General features: G+C 40.9%; 1 protein-coding gene across 1 annotated transcript in view; it reads right to left on the bottom strand.

Annotated features, from left to right (window-relative positions):
- LOC144791022 (putative cation-transporting ATPase 13A4) overlaps nt 1-27,272 on the bottom strand; it is a 125,478-nt gene that overhangs the window by 42,618 nt on the left and 55,588 nt on the right. Inside the window, exons 11-13 of the mRNA XM_078665650.1 lie at nt 23,713-23,870; nt 5,515-5,703; nt 2,415-2,476 (exon numbers count right to left, since the gene is read on the bottom strand). Of these exons, the coding sequence (XP_078521776.1) occupies nt 2,415-2,476; nt 5,515-5,703; nt 23,713-23,870 (409 nt within the window). The remainder of the gene's footprint in view (nt 1-2,414; nt 2,477-5,514; nt 5,704-23,712; nt 23,871-27,272) is intronic.

Raw genomic sequence — 27,272 nt, 5'->3', positions numbered from 1 at the left:
CCTGATGAGGTTGGGATATGAAACGTTATCAAATGTTACAGAGAGGTTCACGAGAATGAGGGCTGCCGTGTCGCCTCTGTCAAGGATCATGCAGAAGTTGTCTCTGGTGGCAATGAGTGCTGTTTCTGTGCTGTGGTTGGGCCTAAATCTGGACTGTGTGGCATCAAGGAGCTTGTGGTTGCTGAAGTGGTTGGTGAGATATCTGTTGATTCATTTCTGTAAGACGTCTGCCAAGTATGGTAGCAGGGGAATGGGTCTGTAATTAGAAAGTATGGCTGAGTCAGTGCATGGTTTCTCGAGCAGGAGTATGTTGGTGGCATGTTTCCTGGTGTCCAGCAATGTGGCTGAGTTGATGAAGGCATTGCAAATGGGTGTTTGTGCTTCGCTGATCAGTAGGAGTCCTTTGGTGAAGGCTGGTGGGGAACAGGCTGGATGAGGGCCCTTGTGGATGGTTTTCATGTTAGCAGCGATTTCAGTGGTGGTGATGGCAGGCCACAAGTTTGAGGTTCATTCTTTAGACCGGATCAGAAAGTAATTTGAGATGGTGACAGGCTTTAGTTGAGGATCGATGATGCTGTGTATAGAGGTGATTTTGTTACAGAAGAATTCTGGGAGCTTGTTCCAACGTCTTGTGAGGTGTGTGATGCTGCTGGAGGTGGCAGGAGGAATAGTGAAATCTTTGATGAGGGCTAAGATTTCACTATTGCTGTTAGTGCCAGCGTCGATGTGATCTGCAAGAGCTGTGCGCTTGGTGTTCCGTATTTGCTGGTGGTAGCGTCTTAGGGCAGACTTGAAGATGTCTTTACCTGTGGTGTCTTGACTTGGTCTCCATTCACACTCCAGTTGCTTGCAGTGGTGTTTAAACAAGTGTTACACCCACTGAGAAGTTGGCTGTGATACGTATCTCAAACGGAAGGTGTTCCATGTAGCTGCTTGGGGTGTCCGTGGAGATGGTGCAGCTGATGGTATGTCTGAATAAAACGGCAACTCCACTTCCGAGCTTGTGCTGATGGTCTTACTTGGTAATCTTCTAGCGGCAGAAATATCACCCTATCTCCATGGTGTTCCTGGTGAGTGAGCGGTTGATCTTGTAGCACCGGCGATATCTCCCTATCTCCCTGGGGTGTTTGGTGAGTGATCGGTTGATCTTCTAGCAGCGGAGATATCTCCCTATCTCCATGGCGTGCTTGGTGAGTGAGCGGTTGATCATCCAGCAGCGGCAATATCTTCCTATCTCCATGGGATGTTTGGTGAGTGAGTGTTTGATCTTCTAGCACTGGCGATATGTCCCTATCTCCCTGGGGTGTTTGGTGAGTGATCGGTTGATCTTCTAGCAGCAGAGATATCTCCATTGTGTGCTTGTAGAGTGATTGGTTGATCTTCCAGCAGCTGCGATATCTCCCTATCTCCACGGCGTGTTTGGTGAGTGAGTGGTTGATCTTCCAGCAGTTGCGATATCTCCCTATCTCCATGGCGTGTTTGGTGAATGAGCGGTTGATCTTCTAGCAGTGGGGATATCTCCCTATCTCCACGGCGTGTTTGGTGAGTGAGTGGTTGATCTTCCAGCAGCGGCGATATCTCCCTATCTCCACGGCGTGTTTGGTGAGTGATCGGTTGATCTTCTAGCAGCAGAGATATCTCCATTGTGTGCTTGTAGAGTGATTGGTTGATCTTCCAGCAGCTGCGATATCTCCCTATCTCCACGGCGTGTTTGGTGAGTGAGTGGTTGATCTTCCAGCAGTTGCGATATCTCCCTATCTCCATGGCGTGTTTGGTGAATGAGCGGTTGATCTTCTAGCAGTGGGGATATCTCCCTATCTCCACGGCGTGTTTGGTGAGTGAGTGGTTGATCTTCCAGCAGCGGCGATATCTCCCTATCTCCACGGCGTGTTTGGTGAATGAGCGGTTGATCTTCTAGCAGTGGGGATACCTCCCTATCACAAAGGCCTGTTTGGTGAGGGGTCATATCTCCTTATCTCCATGACCTGTTTGGTGAGTGAACAGGAGCATGCACAAGAGTGTGGCGTGTGGTGTTTGCTAAGTGTGAGCAGGTGGATGTTAACTGTCATTACTTGGGGTGCTAGATTTCTTTTGGCACAGGATTAGTGGGTCTGAGGTGTAGATCTATCTATCATAAAAACACACAAATATTTAGGAGGACATGCTTTACAACTTTGCCCACTGCTATCTGATGAATAGTTGCATCCGCTGGTAAAGTTATAAAAAAAGGTGACACCTCTGCCCTAAGTCCTACCACATAGGCCATGGGAAGATGTCTCCGTTGCGCCCCTGCAGACTGCTGCCTCCATCTCTTTCGAAGCCTCCAGACTCTATTGATTTATGCAAATACACAACAATTCTTCTTAAAGTCATCAAGATGGCGTAAAGAGAACCATTACAATAAAGAAACTCACCTGCTTCCCCCCGATGGGATGATGCCCAGAAGGTCCAAGCCATCTTCGGTCAGAGTGCCAGTCTAAAGGGAAGAAAATCTCCATTACTTTCGCAGCCTTTTCATGAATTACTATTCTTAAAGATTGTTCCTTCCACCTGAGCCTTCTGGACACATTTTGAAAGGACCATCAACACAGAAAATATTGCAGAGTAAAATGTTGCTACAGGAAATAAGTCAGTATAGGGGCAGGGGTGGCTCATAAAGATGTGTGTGCAAAATTCACACCATTTGCCTTCGTGCAAATATGCGACACGTTAGGAGAATTACACGAAATGCAAGGCTGTCCTTCAGCACTCTATTTTAGTGGGAAAATTTGACCATGCATCAATTTTTGATGCCAGCATGCATTTCGGACTAAAAAATATAATTAAAACATGATTGCTGTGAACAACAGACGCTCGTGTTCTAGTCTCATTCTTCGAAGATGTTCCGCTAGCGAGGTGGACGCTTTCAATGCGGGGTAACTGGCGTTTTTGATCAACCGCAGTATTTAGAGTTTAGTGGGTGGGATAGCCGGCAAAGTGCCGTAGAGATCCTGTTCACCGCATTACAACAGTCGTGGACTATAATGCACTTGTAATACGGCAAATGGGGCATCAGCCACATTTGTGACATGGTATATTGTCTGCCAAACTCTAAATAAGGCCTTAAGCTTTGACGTCTCTTTGCCAAACGTGTGTCCTTTCTGCAAAACGTTCTCAAGTTAACTTTATCTTTAGAGAACCATGACACGTGAGGCCAGAGCGCCTAGACACTGATTGCTTAAGAGGAGTCTCTTGGCCAAAGGCAAAAAAATTTCATTGCAATAATATTGAGAAACCTTTAGAAAATGTGGATATGTAAGGGTTCAATTTTACACCAACCTCACATCAGCAAATACTTTTAATAAAGTGGATTGACAATACAAAAACAAGTTACTATAACGTCTAAGGCCCATGCGGGGAAGAGAGAAGATTTTAGTGAACATCAGGATCCAACTCATCACCTCGAAGAAAGGACACAATCTACCTGGCATCAACTGAACCTTCAGGAGCCTAAGCCACCAAAGATCGCAACATCCTTTTGAGAATGCGCAACGACCGCAAGGGGCGTCTAATGCAACCAGAGGCAACAAGTGTTAATTGGACGAGAACAATCATGCAACCAAAAGATGACATGAAGTTTTGTGGGCGGCCTCTCTCAGATGTAGTGTTCAATGTATACATGTTTCGGCTAATTCAAGGAAGAGAGCTTCATCAGGTTAACTCTGCGGAATGCTGTTGTCAAAGATTTAAATCTTCCACTCTCGTTGATCTGAACAATTGCACCTCTAATTCAAACCATGATCTGATAAGGGCCAAGGGAATAGAATGGTTGTACTATTATTGATTAGACCATACAGGGTTACAAAAAAATCTCACAGATAGACTGCATAATCATGTGGTCTAACCCTACCTGATGCTAATGGCTTAGTATCATGACAATCTGGCACTGAAAGTGCTCAACTGGTTCCAAATGCAGTCCAGTTTCAGATACAAAAACCTCTTTGTGACCCACAGATAATACAGGAACAAAAGCGCTGATTGCCTCCAGAGCCAGCCCTACCAGTACCTCGCAGCCAGGACCCCACAATCAGACAATCGACATCTCATTCACCTACACAACCTCAGCTGACTGAAACATGGAAACAGATCTCCTGAAATCCAGGGCCAGAACTTGCTAAAATGACTGTGTTACACCTTTCCACTCCACACCTAAGAAATTGACACCAAAATCCAGGTTACCAATGTATCCAGTGTATAATTCCTCAGCCACCGCTCTTATAAGCGTGTCAGGAGACAGAACAGAATTATGCCCACTGTAAGATCCCTCTTTTGCCTGCCAATTAAACCCAGAGTGGGTCTGAAGCTCTCACGATTGTACATAAGACCTTATTTCAACAACACCCTTCCTTTCTAACCATGAAGTCTGCGGTTCATCTAACCAGTAAAGCCCTTCGCTCCATCATCCAGTTCACTCTTATGGTTTTACACGCCAAAGCGATAACTTATGGAGACAGATCCTTTTCTGTTGCAACCCCCAAATTGTGGAACAAATTCACCCCCTCTGACATCCACTTGGAATCCACCCAAATGAAATGCAGGAACGCCATTTTAAAATGCTGCTTTCTAACCAATATATTTTCTTCCATTTAGAACTGTTATTTTATCTTCATCTCCACCAAGAACCTAGCGTGAGTGTGCTCTATAAATAAAAAACAACACACCATGATATATAAAACATAACATCAAGACAGCACAACCTAACCATCTCAGGTTCAGAAAATCTCAGAAAATAGAATTACTTTAACGGTTTCACTAGTGTAATCTGTAATGCTTTGTAGAGGCCACAAGATTGTGACGTGGCGCTTTATGAAAATCCCGACTAAATTTAAAATTATAGCTTTGGAGAATACTCTCTGGAGAATTTCTATATAGCCTAAAAAAGTGAAAAATGCCTCATGTATTGTACAACTAATATAATTTTACAATTACATTTGTAAAATATATATGGATTACTAGGACTAGACAAGGATTAGAACAGCGTCATCGGGGCCTTTGGACTTAAGGTAATGTGGAGGGTGAGAAATGAAGCTGTACTGGGGTAAGTGTCTATCTTCAATGGGATTGGGAGGCAAGATTAATATTGCTTTGTTGCTCATATGCTATCTGGTATTAAAAGCTATCAATTGCCTTTCCACTTATTACATGCTGTTGCATTGCTCATAGGCTCATTTTTCTACACCAGGCTGTTAATGCCCTGAGCAGAGGGTGATCTTTCTTAACTCAAAGGCAGTTGACGGGCGGGCGGCAGGATTCCAGAACTGGGCCAGTGAATTGATGTCTGCAGCATGAAGCCCCCCAACCATACCCCCTTAGAAGACACTGGTTATACCTTATCGAAGCCCAGGCTGGTAACGCCTTGAGCACAGGGAGATCTTTCGTCACTAGAAGGCAGGGCGTGTGGCAGGAGGAGTCTAGAACTGAGCCAGTGAATGACCGTCTGCAGCATGAACCCCCCTTAGAAGACCCTGGTCGTACCTTATCGAAGCAGACGAGGTTCAGCTGTCCGCACATGTTGATCCGATGGGGGCTGATACTGAAGATGTGTTTTTGCTTTAGTCGTCTCTGGGCGTAGAGGATCCCCACAGTCAAGGCTGCCGGGATAATGGGACAGATCGCTGACGTCAGAAGAACCAGAGACTCTACAATGATCCTCCATGCGGAAACCTAAAAAAGAGAAAAGAGTCCACCGTTTAGCTTATGCAAACCATAATACACCATCATCAGAACCATAATACACCATCATCAGAACCATAATACACCATCATTAGAACCATAATACACCATCATCAGAACCATAATACACCATCATTAGAACCATAATACATCATCATTAGAACCATAATACACCACCATTAGAACCATAATACACCATCATCAGAACCATAATACACCATCATTAGAACCATAATACACCATCATTAGAACCATAATACACCACCATTAGAACCATAATACACCATCATCAGAACCATAATACACCATCATTAGAACCATAATACACCACCATCAGAACCATAATACACCATCAATAGAACCATACTACACCACCATTAGAACCATAATACACCATCATTAGAAGCATGACACACCATTAGAACCATAATACACCATCATCAGAACCATAATACACCATCATTAGAACCATAATACACCACCATCAGAACCATAATACACCATCAATAGAACCATAATACACCACCATTAGAACCATAATACACCATCATTAGAAGCATGACACACCATCATCAGAACCATAATACACCATCATCAGAACCATAATACACCATCATTAGAACCATAATACACCACCATTAGAACCATAATACACCATCATCCGAACCATAATACACCATCATCAGAACCATAATACACCATCATCAGAACCATAATACACCATCATTAGAACCATAATACACCATCAATAGAACCATAATACACCATCATCAGAACCATAATACACCATCATCAGAACCATAATACACCATCATCAGAACCATAATACACCATCATTAGAAGCATGACACACCATCATCAGAACCATAATACACCATCATCAGAACCATAATACACCATCAATAGAACCATAATACACCATCATTAGAACCATAATACACCATCATCAGAACCATATTACACCATCATCAGAACCATACTACACCATCAATAGAACCATAATACACCATCATTAGAAGCATGACACACCATCATCAGAACCATAATACACCATCATCAGAACCATAATACACCATCATCAGAACCATAATACACCATCAATAGAACCATAATACACCATCATTAGAACCATAATACACCATCATTAGAAGCATGACACACCATAATCAGAACCATAATACACCATCATCAGAACCATAATACACCATCATCAGAACCATAATACACCATCAATAGAACCATAATACACCATCATTAGAACCATAATACACCACCATTAGAACCATAATACACCATCATCAGAACCATAATACACCATCATTAGAACCATAATACATCACCATCAGAACCATAATACACCATCAATAGAACCATAATACACCACCATTAGAACCATAATACACCATCATTAGAAGCATGACACACCATCATCAGAACCATAATACACCATCATCAGAACCATAATACACCATCATTAGAACCATAATACACCACCATTAGAACCATAATACACCATCATCAGAACCATAATACACCATCATCAGAACCATAATACACCATCATCAGAACCATAATACACCATCATTAGAAGCATGACACAGCATCATCAGAACCATAATACACCATCATCAGAACCATAATACACCATCAATAGAACCATAATACACCATCATTAGAACCATAATACACCATCATCAGAACCATAATACACCATCATTAGAACCATAATACACCATCATTAGAACCATAATACACCACCATTAGAACCATAATACACCATCATCAGAACCATAATACACCATCATCAGAACCATAATACACCATCATCAGAACCATAATACACCATCATTAGAAGCATGACACACCATCATCAGAACCATAATACACCATCATCAGAACCATAATACACCATCAATAGAACCATAATACACCATCATCAGAACCATATTACACCATCATCAGAACCATACTACACCATCAATAGAACCATAATACACCATCATTAGAAGCATGACACACCATCATCAGAACCATAATACACCATCATCAGAACCATAATACACCATCATCAGAACCATATTACACCATCATCAGAACCATAATACACCATCAATAGAACCATAATACACCATCATCAGAACCATATTACACCATCATCAGAACCATACTACACCATCAATAGAACCATAATACACCATCATTAGAAGCATGACACACCATCATCAGAACCATAATACACCATCATCAGAACCATAATACACCATCATCAGAACCATAATACACCATCAATAGAACCATAATACACCATCATTAGAACCATAATACACCATCATTAGAAGCATGACACACCATCATCAGAACCATAATACACCATCATCAGAAACATAATACACCATCATCAGAACCATAATACACCATCAATAGAACCATAATACACCATCATTAGAACCATAATACACCATCATTAGAACCATGACACACCATCATCAGAACCATAATACACCATCAATAGAACCATAATACACCATCATTAGAAGCATGACACACCATCATCAGAACCATAATACACCATCCTCAGAACCATAATACACCATCAATAGAACCATAATACACCATCAATAGAACCATAATACACCATCATCAGAACCATAATACACCATCAATAGAACCATAATACACCACCATTAGAACCATAATACACCATCATTAGAAGCATGACACACCATCATCAGAACCATAATACACCATCATCAGAACCATAATACACCATCAATAGAACCATAATACACCATCATTAGAACCATATTACACCATCATCAGAACCATACTACACCATCAATAGAACCATAATACACCATCATTAGAAGCATGACACACCATCATCAGAACCATAATACACCATCATCAGAACCATAATACACCCTCATCAGAACCATAATACACCATCAATAGAACCATAATACACCATCATTAGAACCATAATACACCATCATTAGAAGCATGACACACCATCATCAGAACCATAATACACCATCATCAGAACCATAATACACCATCATCAGAACCATAATACACCATCAATAGAACCATAATACACCATCATTAGAACCATAATACACCATCATTAGAAGCATGACACACCATCATCAGAACCATAATACAGCATCATTAGAACCATAATACACCATCATCAGAACCATAATACACCATCAATAGAACCATAATACACCACCATTAGAACCATAATACACCATCATCAGAACCATAATACACCATCATTAGAACCATAATACACCATCATTAGAACCATAATACACCATCATTAGAACCATAATACACCACCATTAGAACCATAATACACCATCATTAGAAGCATGACACACCATCATCAGAACCATAATACACCATCATCAGAACCATAATACACCATCAATAGAACCATAATACACCATCATTAGAACCATAATACACCATCATCAGAACCATATTACACCATCATCAGAACCATACTACACCATCAATAGAACCATAATACACCATCATTAGAAGCATGACACACCATCATCAGAACCATAATACACCATCATCAGAACCATAATACACCATCATCAGAACCATAATACACCATCAATAGAACCATAATACACCATCATTAGAACCATATTACACCATCATTAGAAGCATGACACACCATCATCAGGACCATAATACACCATCATCAGAACCATAATACACCATCATCAGAACCATAATACACCATCAATAGAACCATAATACACCATCATTAGAACCATAATACACCATCATTAGAACCATGACACACCATCATCAGAACCATAATACACCATCAATAGAACCATAATACACCATCATTAGAAGCATGACACACCATCATCAGAACCATAATACACCATCATCAGAACCATAATACACCATCAATAGAACCATAATACACCATCAATAGAACCATAATACACCATCATCAGAACCATAATACACCATCAATAGAACCATAATACACCACCATTACAACCATAATACACCATCATTAGAAGCATGACACACCATCATCAGAACCATAATACACCATCATCAGAACCATAATACACTATCAATAGAACCATAATACACCATCATTAGAACCATAATACACCATCATCAGAACCATATTACACCATCATCAGAACCATACTACACCATCAATAGAACCATAATACACCACCATTAGAAGCATGACACACCATCATCAGAACCATAATACACCATCATCAGAACCATAATACACCATCATCAGAACCATAATACACCATCAATAGAACCATAATACACCATCATTAGAACCATAATACACCATCAATAGAACCATAATACACCATCAATAGAACCATAATACACCATCATCAGAACCATAATACACCATCAATAGAACCATAATACACCATCATTAGAACCATAATACACCATCATTAGAAGCATGACACACCATCATCAGAACCATAATACACCATCATCAGAACCATAATACACCATCAATAGAACCATAATACACCATCATCAGAACCATAAAACACCATCAACAGAACCATAATACACCATCATCAGAACCATAATACACCATCATTAGAACCATAATACACCATCATTAGAAGCATGACACACCATCATTAGAACCATAATACACCACCATTAGAACCATAATACACCATCATCAGAACCATAATACACCATCATCAGAACCATAATACACCATCATCAGAACCATAATACACCATCATTAGAAGCATGACACACCATCATCAGAACCATAATACACCATCATCAGAACCATAATACACCATCAATAGAACCATAATACACCATCATTAGAACCATAATACACCATCATCAGAACCATATTACACCATCATCAGAACCATACTACACCATCATTAGAACCATAATACACCATCAATAGAACCATAATACACCATCATCAGAACCATAATACACCATCATCAGAACCATAATACACCATCATCAGAACCATAATACACCATCATTAGAAGCATGACACACCATCATCAGAACCATAATACACCATCATCAGAACCATAATACACCATCAATAGAACCATAATACACCATCATTAGAACCATAATACACCATCATCAGAACCATATTACACCATCATCAGAACCATACTACACCATCAATAGAACCATAATACACCATCATTAGAAGCATGACACACCATCATCAGAACCATAATACACCATCATCAGAACCATAATACACCATCATCAGAACCATAATACACCATCATTAGAACCATAATACACCATCATTAGAAGCATGACACACCATCATCAGAACCATAATACACCATCATCAGAACCATAATACACCATCATCAGAACCATAATACACCATCAATAGAACCATAATACACCATCATTAGAACCATAATACACCACCATTAGAACCATAATACACCATCATCAGAACCATAATACACCATCATTAGAACCATAATACATCACCATCAGAACCATAATACACCATCAATAGAACCATAATACACCACCATTAGAACCATAATACACCATCATTAGAAGCATGACACACCATCATCAGAACCATAATACACCATCATCAGAACCATAATACACCATCATTAGAACCATAATACACCACCATTAGAACCATAATACACCATCATCAGAACCATAATACACCATCATCAGAACCATAATACACCATCATCAGAACCATAATACACCATCATTAGAAGCATGACACAGCATCATCAGAACCATAATACACCATCATCAGAACCATAATACACCATCAATAGAACCATAATACACCATCATTAGAACCATAATACACCATCATCAGAACCATAATACACCATCATTAGAACCATAATACACCATCATTAGAACCATAATACACCACCATTAGAACCATAATACACCATCATCAGAACCATAATACACCATCATCAGAACCATAATACACCATCATCAGAACCATAATACACCATCATTAGAAGCATGACACACCATCATCAGAACCATAATACACCATCATCAGAACCATAATACACCATCAATAGAACCATAATACACCATCATCAGAACCATATTACACCATCATCAGAACCATACTACACCATCAATAGAACCATAATACACCATCATTAGAAGCATGACACACCATCATCAGAACCATAATACACCATCATCAGAACCATAATACACCATCATCAGAACCATATTACACCATCATCAGAACCATAATACACCATCAATAGAACCATAATACACCATCATCAGAACCATATTACACCATCATCAGAACCATACTACACCATCAATAGAACCATAATACACCATCATTAGAAGCATGACACACCATCATCAGAACCATAATACACCATCATCAGAACCATAATACACCATCATCAGAACCATAATACACCATCAATAGAACCATAATACACCATCATTAGAACCATAATACACCATCATTAGAAGCATGACACACCATCATCAGAACCATAATACACCATCATCAGAAACATAATACACCATCATCAGAACCATAATACACCATCAATAGAACCATAATACACCATCATTAGAACCATAATACACCATCATTAGAACCATGACACACCATCATCAGAACCATAATACACCATCAATAGAACCATAATACACCATCATTAGAAGCATGACACACCATCATCAGAACCATAATACACCATCCTCAGAACCATAATACACCATCAATAGAACCATAATACACCATCAATAGAACCATAATACACCATCATCAGAACCATAATACACCATCAATAGAACCATAATACACCACCATTAGAACCATAATACACCATCATTAGAAGCATGACACACCATCATCAGAACCATAATACACCATCATCAGAACCATAATACACCATCAATAGAACCATAATACACCATCATTAGAACCATATTACACCATCATCAGAACCATACTACACCATCAATAGAACCATAATACACCATCATTAGAAGCATGACACACCATCATCAGAACCATAATACACCATCATCAGAACCATAATACACCCTCATCAGAACCATAATACACCATCAATAGAACCATAATACACCATCATTAGAACCATAATACACCATCATTAGAAGCATGACACACCATCATCAGAACCATAATACACCATCATCAGAACCATAATACACCATCATCAGAACCATAATACACCATCAATAGAACCATAATACACCATCATTAGAACCATAATACACCATCATTAGAAGCATGACACACCATCATCAGAACCATAATACACCATCATTAGAACCATAATACACCATCATCAGAACCATAATACACCATCAATAGAACCATAATACACCACCATTAGAACCATAATACACCATCATCAGAACCATAATACACCATCATTAGAACCATAATACACCATCATTAGAACCATAATACATCATCATTAGAACCATAATACACCACCATTAGAACCATAATACACCATCATTAGAAGCATGACACACCATCATCAGAACCATAATACACCATCATCAGAACCATAATACACCATCAATAGAACCATAATACACCATCATTAGAACCATAATACACCATCATCAGAACCATATTACACCATCATCAGAACCATACTACACCATCAATAGAACCATAATACACCATCATTAGAAGCATGACACACCATCATCAGAACCATAATACACCATCATCAGAACCATAATACACCATCATCAGAACCATAATACACCATCAATAGAACCATAATACACCATCATTAGAACCATATTACACCATCATTAGAAGCATGACACACCATCATCAGGACCATAATACACCATCATCAGAACCATAATACACCATCATCAGAACCATAATACACCATCAATAGAACCATAATACACCATCATTAGAACCATAATACACCATCATTAGAACCATGACACACCATCATCAGAACCATAATACACCATCAATAGAACCATAATACACCATCATTAGAAGCATGACACACCATCATCAGAACCATAATACACCATCATCAGAACCATAATACACCATCAATAGAACCATAATACACCATCAATAGAACCATAATACACCATCATCAGAACCATAATACACCATCAATAGAACCATAATACACCACCATTAGAACCATAATACACCATCATTAGAAGCATGACACACCATCATCAGAACCATAATACACCATCATCAGAACCATAATACACTATCAATAGAACCATAATACACCATCATTAGAACCATAATACACCATCATCAGAACCATATTACACCATCATCAGAACCATACTACACCATCAATAGAACCATAATACACCACCATTAGAAGCATGACACACCATCATCAGAACCATAATACACCATCATCAGAACCATAATACACCATCATCAGAACCATAATACACCATCAATAGAACCATAATACACCATCATTAGAACCATAATACACCATCAATAGAACCATAATACACCATCAATAGAACCATAATACACCATCATCAGAACCATAATACACCATCAATAGAACCATAATACACCATCATTAGAACCATAATACACCATCATTAGAAGCATGACACACCATCATCAGAACCATAATACACCATCATCAGAACCATAATACACCATCAATAGAACCATAATACACCATCATCAGAACCATAAAACACCATCAACAGAACCATAATACACCATCATCAGAACCATAATACACCATCATTAGAACCATAATACACCATCATTAGAAGCATGACACACCATCATTAGAACCATAATACACCACCATTAGAACCATAATACACCATCATCAGAACCATAATACACCATCATCAGAACCATAATACACCATCATCAGAACCATAATACACCATCATTAGAAGCATGACACACCATCATCAGAACCATAATACACCATCATCAGAACCATAATACACCATCAATAGAACCATAATACACCATCATTAGAACCATAATACACCATCATCAGAACCATATTACACCATCATCAGAACCATACTACACCATCAATAGAACCATAATACACCATCATTAGAAGCATGACACACCATCATCAGAACCATAATACACCATCATCAGAACCATAATACACCATCATCAGAACCATAATACACCATCAATAGAACCATAATACACCATCATTAGAACCATAATACACCATCATTAGAAGCATGACACACCATCATCAGAACCATAATACACCATCATCAGAAACATAATACACCATCATCAGAACCATAATACACCATCAATAGAACCATAATACACCATCATTAGAACCATAATACACCATCATTAGAACCATGACACACCATCATCAGAACCATAATACACCATCAATAGAACCATAATACACCATCATTAGAAGCATGACACACCATCATCAGAACCATAATACACCATCATCAGAACCATAATACACCATCAATAGAACCATAATACACCATCAATAGAACCATAATACACCATCATCAGAACCATAATACACCATCAATAGAACCATAATACACCACCATTAGAACCATAATACACCATCATTAGAAGCATGACACACCATCATCAGAACCATAATACACCATCATCAGAACCATAATACACCATCAATAGAACCATAATACACCATCATTAGAACCATAATACACCATCATCAGAACCATATTACACCATCATCAGAACCATACTACACCATCAATAGAACCATAATACACCATCATTAGAAGCATGACACACCATCATCAGAACCATAATACACCATCATCAGAACCATAATACACCATCATCAGAACCATAATACACCATCAATAGAACCATAATACACCATCATTAGAACCATAATACAAACTTCATTAGAAGCATGACACACCATCATCAGAACCATAATACACCATCATCAGAACCATAATACACCATCATCAGAACCATAATACACCATCAATAGAACCATAATACACCACCATTAGAACCATAATACACCATCATCAGAACCATAATACACCATCATTAGAACCATAATACACCATCATTAGAACCATAATACACCATCATTAGAACCATAATACACCACCATTAGAACCATAATACACCATCATTAGAAGCATGACACACCATCATCAGAACCATAATACACCATCATCAGAACCATAATACACCATCAATAGAACCATAATACATTATCATTAGAACCATAATACACCATCATCAGAACCATATTACACCATCATCAGAACCATACTACACCATCAATAGAACCATAATACACCATCATTAGAAGCATGACACACCATCATCAGAACCATAATACACCATCATCAGAACCATAATACACCATCATCAGAACCATAATACACCATCAATAGAACCATAATACACCATCATTAGAACCATAATACACCATCATTAGAAGCATGACACACCATCATCAGAACCATAATACACCATCATCAGAACCATAATACACCATCATCAGAACCATAATACACCATCAATAGAACCATAATACACCATCATTAGAACCATAATACACCATCATTAGAACCATGACACACCATCATCAGAACCATAATACACCATCAATAGAACCATAATACACCATCATTAGAACCATAATACACCATCATTAGAAGCATGACACACCATCATCAGAACCATAATACACCATCATCAGAACCATAATACACCATCAATAGAACCATAATACACCATCATCAGAACCATAAAACACCATCAACAGAACCATAATACACCATCATCAGAACCATAAAACACCATCAACAGAACCATAATACACCATCATCAGAACCATAATACACCATCATTAGAACCATAATACACCATCATTAGAAGCATGACACACCATCATCAGAACCATAAAACACCATCATCAGAACCATAATACACCATCATCAGAACCATAATACACCATCAATAGAACCATAATACACCATCATTAGAACCATAATACACCATCATTAGAACCATGACACACCATCATCAGAACCATAATACACCATCAATAGAACCATAATACACCATCATTAGAACCATAATACACCATCATTAGAAGCATGACACACCATCATCAGAACCATAATACACCATCATCAGAACCATAATACACCATCAATAGAACCATAATACACCATCATCAGAACCATAAAACACCATCAACAGAACCATAATACACCATCATCAGAACCATAATACACCATCATCAGAACCATAATACAAGATCATCAGAACCATAATACACCATCAACAGAAACATAATACACCATCATCAGAACCATAATACACCATCATTAGAACCATAATACACCATCAACAGAACCATAATACACCATCATCAGAACCATAATACACCATCATCAGAACCATAATACACCATCAATAGAACCATAATACACCATCATCAGAACCATAATACACCATCAATAGAACCATAATACACCATCATCAGAACCATAATACACCATCAATAGAACCATAATACACCATCATCAGAACCATAATACACCATCAATAGAACCATAATGCACCATCATCAGAACCATAATACACCATCTTTAGGACCATGACACACCATCATCAGAACCATGACACACCATCATCAGAACCATAATACACCATCATCAGAACCATAATACACCATCAATAGAACCATACTACACCATCAATAGAATGATAATACACCATCAATAGAACCATAATACACCATCATCAGAACCATAATACACCATCAATAGAACCATAATACACCATCAATAGAATCATAATACACCATCAATAGAACCATAATACACCATCAACAGAAACATAACACACCATCATCATCAGAACCATAATACACCATCATTAGAACCATAATACACCATCAATAGAACCATAATACACCATCAACAGAACCATGACACACCATCATCAGAACCATAATACACCATCAATAGAACCATAATACACCACCATTAGAACCATAATACACCCTCATCAGTACTATAATACACCATCAACAGAACAGCCCTTTGATCTATCATCCTGCATCACTTATTGGCATCAACAGACGACCTTCAGAGATGACTTTATAACTTTTTGTTTAATTTTTTTGGCTCTTGTTGTGAACTTACTCCATCATGACTTGTGAGAGCGCGTGCACTGATCTGCACGAAAGCTTCCACAAAGGTCGCGCGGTTCATTCCACATGGTGCCGCGCCCAGACATGCCCTCAGCTACCATTGTTTATACAGGTAACATGATTTATGTTATGGAAGAGTGAGCCCAATTAGTCTGAATTAGAGGAATATTTAACAACAATAAGGTTTCATGAGAGAAGGCTCATAAAAGGAACCGGTTTTTCAGCAATGAGAACTGAGCACAGCGTCTCCACAGCGCCCTTGAAAGGCTTTCGCCTGCGGTTCCCCAGGGGCACCAAGGAGTGAACATTTCCGTGCCATCTTTTCCTTCAGTTGGAAGAAATCCAACTTTGTAAAGTTCTCCAGGGATGGGCAGAATGCATTCCTAAGGGATATGTCACTCTCTGAGCACTGTGCAAATGCTATGAAATTATGTAATTCTATTGAACAATGACAAACAAACAAGGAAAATGCAGTTGCCTAGAGCAACAGATGGTAGATAGGATGGGGAGACATGTAAGTGGAATAGTAAAGGGTTTGGGGTGACTCTTGTGGGCCACCAGATGGGATGGCCATGGGGGTACCAGGGGCCCACTGCACTGAGATCTGCTGAAGAGTTTTGGCTTGAGCAGGTTCAGTACAGTGCCTTGTGGTATGACCTGAAGTTTAGTGAGGTACCTTGAGGAATGGCTTGAAGTTCAGTATTGTACCTTGAGGTATGGCTTGAAGTTCAGTCCTGTTCCTTGAGGTATGGCTTGAACAAGTTCAGTACTGTACCTTGAGGTATGGCTTGAACAAGTTCAGTACTGTACCTCGAGGTATGGCTTGAAGTTCAGCACTGTACCTTGAGGTATGGCTTGAAGTTCAGTTTTGTACCTTGAGGTATGGCTTGAAGTTCAGTACTGTACCTTGAGGTATGGCTTGAACAAGTTCAGTACTGTACCTTGAGGTATGGCTTGAACAAGTTCAGTACTGTACCTTGAGGTATGGCTTGAACAAGTTTAGTACTGTACCTCGAGGTATGGCTTGAAGTTCAGTATTGTACCTCGAGGTATGGCTTGAAGTTCAGCACTGTACCTTGAGGTATGGCTTGAAGTTCAGTACTGTACCTTGAGGTATGGCTTGAAGTTCAGTATTGTACCTTGAGGTATGGCTTGAAGTTCAGTCCTGTACCTTGAGGTATGGCTTGAAGTTCAGTACTGTACCTTGAGGTATGGCTTGAAGTTCAGGACTGTACCTTGAGGTATGGCTTGAAGTTCAGTCCTGTACCTTGAGGTATGGCTTGAAGTTCAGTATTGTACCTTGAGGTATGGCTTGAAGTTCAGTATTGTACCTTGAGGTATGGCTTGAAGTTCAGTCCTGTACCTTGAGGTATGGCTTGAAGTTCAGTACTGTACCTTGAGGTATGGCTTGAAGTTCAGTACTGTACCTTAAGGTATGGCTTGAAGTTCAGTACTGTACCTTGAGGTATGGCTTGAAGTTCAGAACTGTACCTTGAGGTATGGCTTGAAGTTCAGTCCTGTACCTTGAGGTATGGCTTGAAGTTCAGTATTGTACCTTGAGGTATGGCTTGAAGTTCAGTATTGTACCTTGAGGTATGGCTTGAAATTCAGTCCTGTACCTTGAGGTATGGCTTGAAGTTCAGTATTGTACCTTGAGGTATGGCTTGAAGTTCAGTATTGTACCTTGAGGTATGGCTTGAAGTTCAGTCCTGTACCTTGAGGTATGGCTTGAAGTTCAGTACTGTACCTTGAGGTATGGCTTGAAGTTCAGTACTGTACCTTAAGGTATGGCTTGAAGTTCAGTACTGTACCTTGAGGTATGGCTTGAAGTTCAGAACTGTACCTTGAGATATGGCTTGAAGTTCAGTCCTGTACCTTGAGGTATGGCTTGAAGTTCAGTATTGTACCTTGAGGTATGGCTTGAAGTTCAGTATTGTACCTTGAGGTATGGCTTGAAATTCAGTACTGTACCTTGAGGTATGGCTTGAACAAGTTCAGTACTGTACCTCGAGGTATGGCTTGAAGTTCAGCACTGTACCTTGAGGTATGGCTTGAAGTTCAGTATTGTACCTTGAGGTATGGCTTGAAGTTCAGTATTGTACCTTGAGGTATGGCTTGAAGTTCAGTCCTGTACCTTGAGGTATGGCTTGAAGTTCAGTATTGTACCTTGAGGTATGGCTTGAAGTTCAGTATTGTACCTTGAGGTATGGCTTGAAGTTCAGTCCTGTACCTTGAGGTATGGCTTGAAGTTCAGTACTGTACCTTGAGGTATGGCTTGAAGTTCAGTACTGTACCTTGAGGTATGGCTTGAAGTTCAGTTTTGTACCTTTAGGTATGGCTTGAAGTTCAGTACTGTACCTTGAGGTATGGCTTGAACAAGTTCAGTACTGTACCTTGAGGTATGGCTTGAACAAGTTCAGTACTGTACCTTAAGGTATGGCTTGAAGTTCAGTACTGTACCTCGAGGTATGGCTTGAAGTTCAGTATTGTACCTCGAGGTATGGCTTGAAGTTCAGCACTGCACCTTGAGGTATGGCTTGAAGTTCAGTATTGTACCTTGAGGTATGGCTTGAAGTTCAGTCCTGTACCTTGAGGTATGGCTTGAAGTTCAGTCCTGTACCTTGAGGTATGGCTTGAAGTTCAGTACTGTACCTTGAGGTATGGCTTGAAGTTCAGTCCTGTACCTTGAGGTATGGCTTGAAGTTCAGTCCTGTACCTTGAGGTATGGCTTGAAGTTCAGTATTGTACCTTGAGGTATGGCTTGAAGTTCAGTATTGTACCTTGAGGTATGGCTTGAAGTTCAGTCCTGTACCTTGAGGTATGGCTTGAAGTTCAGTACTGTACCTTGAGGTATGGCTTGAAGTTCAGTACTGTACCTTAAGGTATGGCTTGAAGTTCAGTACTGTACCTTGAGGTATGGCTTGAAGTTCAGAACTGTACCTTGAGGTATGGCTTGAAGTTCAGTCCTGTACCTTGAGGTATGGCTTGAAGTTCAGTATTGTACCTTGAGGTATGGCTTGAAGTTCAGTCCTGTACCTTGAGGTATGGCTTGAAGTTCAGTCCTGTACCTTGAGGTATGGCTTGAAGTTCAGTCCTGTACCTTGAGGTATGGCTTGAAGTTCAGAACTGTACCTTGAGGTATGGCTTGAAGTTCAGTCCTGTACCTTGAGGTATGGCTTGAAGTTCAGTATTGTACCTTGAGGTATGGCTTGAAGTTCAGTCCTGTACCTTGAGGTATGGCTTGAAGTTCAGTCCTGTACCTTGAGGTATGGCTAGAAGTTCAGTACTGTACCTTGAGGTATGGCTTGAAGTTCAGTATTGTACCCCGCTGGGTGACATGAAGGAGTTCAGTCCTGTACCTTAAAGTATGACTTGAATTATTAAGGCTTTCAACCTTGATCCTTCCTGACTGTCAGTACCCTCCCCACTAGAGGTGCCCGACTGAACCCTATGGGAGCACGCTTCTTTCTTTTAAACCCTCCACGGTGCACACCCCATTATCTGACAGTCATCCCCAGGTGCCCCTTCATTGCTAGGTCTGATGAGACCCCACATTGTTAAGTGGGTCGAAATGTCATCTACTAAGTGAAGCGAACCATTTGTCAGCCAGCATTACTGTATTAGTAGACTGAGAGCACATATTATGTATTGATTTAATGTTCGCTTTTGTACATTTTTGACGAAACCTTGTTTTTATGTCACAAAGAGTCACAACCTTGATATATAGGGTTCACAATCACTTGGGACACCATGCACTGGATTTAAAATAATGTGATTACATTATATAAAACAACGTCTTTTCATACAAAATTTGTGGTATATGCCTTTCCTCTTTCAGACATCTCTTTGCCTTTGATTATTGTGACTGAGCTATTATATATTAAGTATCATTTGTTGATTGTCCACAGGAACCGTCGTTGTCTGTTACACTGACTCACCTACGGCCGTACTCCGGGCATTCATCCTAGGAGCAATAACCCCTCCTTGGATGACACTGTCTTGACATAGCAGAGAGCTTGTTTTAATGAGGAGCAGTGAGAATGAGTACTATTGTCCTCCACTGTCCACCATATTGCATCTCACCGGAGGCGCCATCAGGATGAGACCGCTCCCCTTTCCCCAGGGACGCTGTTTACCCCCCACCCGATGCCACGCAGTCGCTGCACGTTCATTCAATATGGTCCTCGTCACGCATGACGCTGTTGCGAGTCTGCCTCCCTTCTCATCATCGGCGTCCCGCTACAAGAAGCACGCTGTGGAGCATTCATTGTGGTATGGCCAAATGTAGATATCTTCCTAAGCGTTGGCTCCAGGCGGTCTCAAGGGGTCTCGTATCTCTTGTGCTTTGACCAGGTGATGAAAAGTGGAGTCTTCTTTTCGTGTGGGGCATAGTGATTGCCTGCTTTTCGGGGAGGGCTGGTCATGAAATGAGTACCACAGCTTTCATGGACAATCTTAGATGTATTTTATGGGATTTATATGAATGTATCACGTTACAACGTATGCCTTTACAACGCAGTTTTTACATCGCAACATCCTTTACAATGCATTCTTTTTAACCCTGGGTGTAGTTTGTGAAGTAGTGCTAGGTGTAGCTACGCGAAGGGCATTTCGCACTATGCGAGCTACGCGTAGCACTACGAAAACTGAGTAGTACCCTGTTCGCGATGATTGCACAGTGCCGGATGCTTGTACGCACTCTGCAATCATTGCAAACGGCATCTTTCACAGTGCGAGCAGCAGCTTTCTCAACACGGACTGGTAGTTTCTCATCGTGAGCGGTCACGAGCATACATGACCACTCGCAATGAGGAACCTGACCTCCCCACGTTGAGAATCTCGCCAGGAGGTTTATTTTCCACACTCGCGAACGGCAACTTGATGTTGCTGATCGTGAATGAGGAAAAAGTCTCGCCGGGATGTCATTTTGCTTGCTCGCGGTCGCCAACTTGACGTTGAGGACCGCAGGTTAGCAAAAAATTACTGCTGTGCTATGCTAAGCTGCGTGTGTTTGCACTGTGCTACGTGCAGTTTGCGTAGTGCAAAGTAGCGCAAAATTTGCAAAGTACGCGAGCGTAGCGTAGTGCTTTGCCCAGGGTTAATTCTTTTACATAGCATGCCATTACATCACATTTTCAGAAACTACCTTTACAACGCATTCCATTGCATCGCATTATACCTTTACAATACATACCATTACAATGCATACCATTACAATGCATACCATTACCTTGCATATAAGTTCAGTGTTTGATAATATAGGGGTAATAGGGGTAATAATTACTATTCTAACTCCAGTGAGTGCAATAGTAGGATAAGTGTCAGATAGTGTAAGGGTACTATGAGTTGTAATGGTATGCGTTGTAATGACTTGCGATGTAATGCCTGCGTTGTAGTGACATGCATTGTAATGACATGCGTTGTAGTGACATGCATTGTAATGACATGCGTTGTAGTGACATGCATTGTAATGACATGCGTTGTAGTGACATGCATTGTAATGACATGCGTTGTAGTGACATGCATTGTAATGACATGCGTTGTAGTGACATGTATTGTAATGACATGCGTTGTAGTGACATGCATTGTAATGACATGCGTTGTAGTGACATGCGATGTAAAGGATGTTGCGATGTAATGACTGCATTGTAAAGGTTGTTTCTCGATTTATATAAATGGTTTGAGGATACGCCAAGCAGAAGGGGGCATCACACCTGCTTGGAAACTACATGCACTTTTTTTTCTTAAAACAAGGAAGTAGAAAAAGACTTACTCCTCTAGGCACAAAAATGATGATTGTGTAGACGATGCCAATGAGTGCCAGGAATGCCAGGAACATGAAGAACCGTCCCACGTCCCGATGAAGCTTGAAGTTCACCGGCTTGGGGTACAGGATGGACCTCACCATGTCCCCTTTGGTGGTGTTGAACCCTAAAGTGAACAAAGAACAGTAACATGAAGAATGAGTGAAAAGAGGGCAATCTGAGACTAGTCTTACATTTTAGGAAGCCACTGACCACAATGAATAATGATCCTTTCATGCAGCACTAGGATAGCTCCCTGGGCGTGAAAGTCCTGCCATGCTGTCCCTTAGCTTGATGGCTTTGTCAAGACCCTAGGGCAGCCTCCTGCCATCCGACATTAATGTTTGTTATAAAGTGTTAAAAAGTAACCTCCACCAAAGAGTAATACAACTTTGCACATTCTATAAAAATGCAAAAGAACACAGAGAGAAACAATTTGAATTTAGCAAAGAATTTACATGAAACTAATATGAATAAATGCAATGTCAAATAAAATAAGATTAAAGTAGAACAAAAGAGCACAAATGACATAGGTGAGGATTCAGATCTCTATGGGTGGCCCATAAGCCTACCAGGTCACCCAGATGCCCTGGCTTCTATGACAGAGGACGTCCTGCCATATTGTAGCACCCCCTTCATCTGGCAGAGATCTTATTTCCTTTGGCTGATCCACCGTTGCGGCGCTTGCACGGAAGCCGGAGAAGTTTTCTGAGTGTCTGCCATTTTGATTGGTTTGCTTTCCAAGATTTGTTGCTTTTGAGGAACAATTTCCCACTGTGGCTGTTGGTCCTGAAATACACCAACCAAATCTACAATCCAAATCTGCCTGATGTGTTAGGAATTTGCTACCAACATTTGCAGCCATTTGCAGTGTTTCCTCTTCTGGGCAGCCTGAGTTTTCCTGACAGTCCTGAACAGGAATACTATGTGCAGGTATATTATTTGTCTGCAATACCTCCCTAAATAAAGTAGGCCTTCTGACATAAATGGACCAATAGCCCTGAAGTGGATGGACCTCAGGTTACAGATTTCTAATGGTGGGGCTAGCGGAACCTCCACCAGGCACTTTGTCCAGCCCAAGGGAACCATAAGTTTGGTGAGGTTCCCACTCCACTAGCTTCTACATGAGGTCCAATTTAATAGTCACCATTAGCCTGATAACCAACCAGAAAACAAATTATCGCCTGGAGACAAATGATGGAAAAGCCTGATTGGAAAAATGCCAGGTTGGCCTCATGCAGAAAGGGTGCAATGAAGCGCATCCCGCGTGGTTGGTACAGAGCAGGGAACGGAACACTGGGGCCTTTGGCCTCAAGAAGAAGCGCTATCAACTGACAGTCAACCCTGAGTAAGTTAGAAGAAGATGATGGAAGAAACATAAAAACTTCAAAATCCCTTAGAAGGTAGGAGAGCATTACTGGGGGACACGGGTGCAACCAATGACCTACACTCCGACTTCCAGGGAATGCCATTGCTAGGCTTAGCTGAAGAGGGCAGGCGATTGATCGTATCAAGAGAGCCTTATCTAGAGTTTGGGGGACAAACTTTCTGTCCGTCAAAAAGCGTTGTAAATGCCGCCCACTGAATAACAAGTTTTATAGGCTATAAACTTTGGAGGACGAGCTATCCGCCATGTTTGTGAGGGACGGCCCTCTCCACCAAACTTAATATGAGGCCAAAATGCTCCAAAGTTTCTATCGCCACTGGTGGTGGAAATTCTTCTGCATTTTGACGTCTCTTCAAAGCTGTGTCTGCTTTAGGATGTACCACTTTGGAGATGGAAACCCTCAGCTGAGGTTCTGCCAGTGAGAGACGTGGGAGCTTCAAGCACTGCTTGAGGGCAGTCAGCATCCACAGATATGCGGCGTTGGTTCCCGGTCGCGTTGGGGACATTGTATTTAGGATTAGATGAAGGTTCGCCACACTCTCCACCATCGTTTCACACACACTGCCCTCTACCAGAGATGATGAGGTGGTGGCTGTACCAGAGGCACCACAATGGCCCTACGACAGAGTGGCAGGAAGCAATGCTATGCTGCAGGGGTCTGCTGCCAAAGCTAGACCAAAGAAAATACTTTGGCTATTGAGGAAATGGACAGAAAGTCGACGTTTTTAGGCAGAATTACCGGTACTATCCTTCTCTACTTCAAGCCTTTGGTCAGTCCTTTAATTACTAGATGCCATTGTGTGCTCGTCGCACACTGTTCTCAGCAGAGAGTTCTTTAATCCACAGAACTATCGCAATTACTTCATGCTCTGCAGTTTGACCAAGGTGAGGATGTCGCTGGAGGCGTCATCGTCTTCAAGACTCAGTTTCTTTGAAGAGAGACAGGACCGGTCCCTTCTTCAGGTCCTGCCTCGCTTCATCCTTGAGGAAAATTCTAGAGCAAGAGTTGTCGCCCTCCACCTCCAGGGATCCTCAGCAGCTGCTTCCATCCAGGTCAGGGCGGTCTCCATTGCAGAACAAGTCCGCAAGGATCCAGGGAGTGAACCACGGGCCGCAGACCTCTACATCAAAGACCCCGGTCAACCTTCAATGTGGTTGTCCATTGCCCCTGCGTGATATCTCTCTTCATTTGCAAGGACACCCCTAGTACTGTGCTGGGGTGTGGAAGGCAAAGCTTCACAAGTACCCCACAAATACAAATCAAGAATTGTCAAGTGGCGTGCAAATAGCGTTTGGCCAACATCTCCAGACAAGAATCTCCAAATGCTCAGCTCTGTACATCACCAAACTATTGTGCACCATGACGGTTTTGTACAGTGCCCGTACTCTATGTAATGGACATATTTTGCCCTATTTCTATCGTCTACACTTTACGAGAATCTGCCCCAGCCATCGGTAGGGTCTGGGCCACAATCTTCAAAGAAGAAAGTACAGTCCCAAAGGGTTGGACTTCTTTCTGTTTTCTGGTGCCCACCCAAACCCATCTAGAGTACTAGGGTTACAATGTTTTTTGAAGTTTGCAATATTTCTTTAGTTGGTCTTTGAACTTTTCATGACTTATCTAGCAGTGATGTATTTACAATGTTTTATGAAGGGGCCACAATCACTTCATTTTCTCGCTTCCTGCAGTGGCTGTGGTTGCCTCTTCTTTAGTAATTAGATGGATCACACTGTTTTAAGCAAGCAGTCCCCCTTTCCCATGTCCACCTTGGCTGCAGTGACTGGGCGGGTCACATTCTCTTTGGCTAGTCCCTCTCACACACCTCAGCCAACAGGCAGGCTGTGATTGGCTGGCAGTTTCCTTGAAGTAAGCACTTGTGAGCTAGGTTTTGAAGTTCTGATTTTCTCCCAAGACAGTTGTTTAGTGGTAAAGCTACAATGTTCTGTCACCGGAGAAACATCTCCTTGGTTGGCTCCCTTCACCCCTGACGTATAGTGATAAAAATATCTGACGATTGTGGAGAAGTGTGGCTCACTGGTTAGAAGCGGCAGACCCTGAAGCAGAGGTCGGCCCGGGACCAGGGTTCAATTCCCGATGCGGCAGGGTCTTGGGTCAATGTCGGCGGACTCGATAATTCTCGC

The sequence above is a fragment of the Lissotriton helveticus genome, chromosome 11 (genome assembly GCF_964261635.1).
Source record: "Lissotriton helveticus chromosome 11, aLisHel1.1, whole genome shotgun sequence".
In the NCBI taxonomy this organism is placed as follows: domain Eukaryota; kingdom Metazoa; phylum Chordata; class Amphibia; order Caudata; family Salamandridae; genus Lissotriton; species Lissotriton helveticus.
Note: the sequence above shows the minus strand (reverse complement) of the source record. Positions and strands in the feature narration are given on the sequence as shown.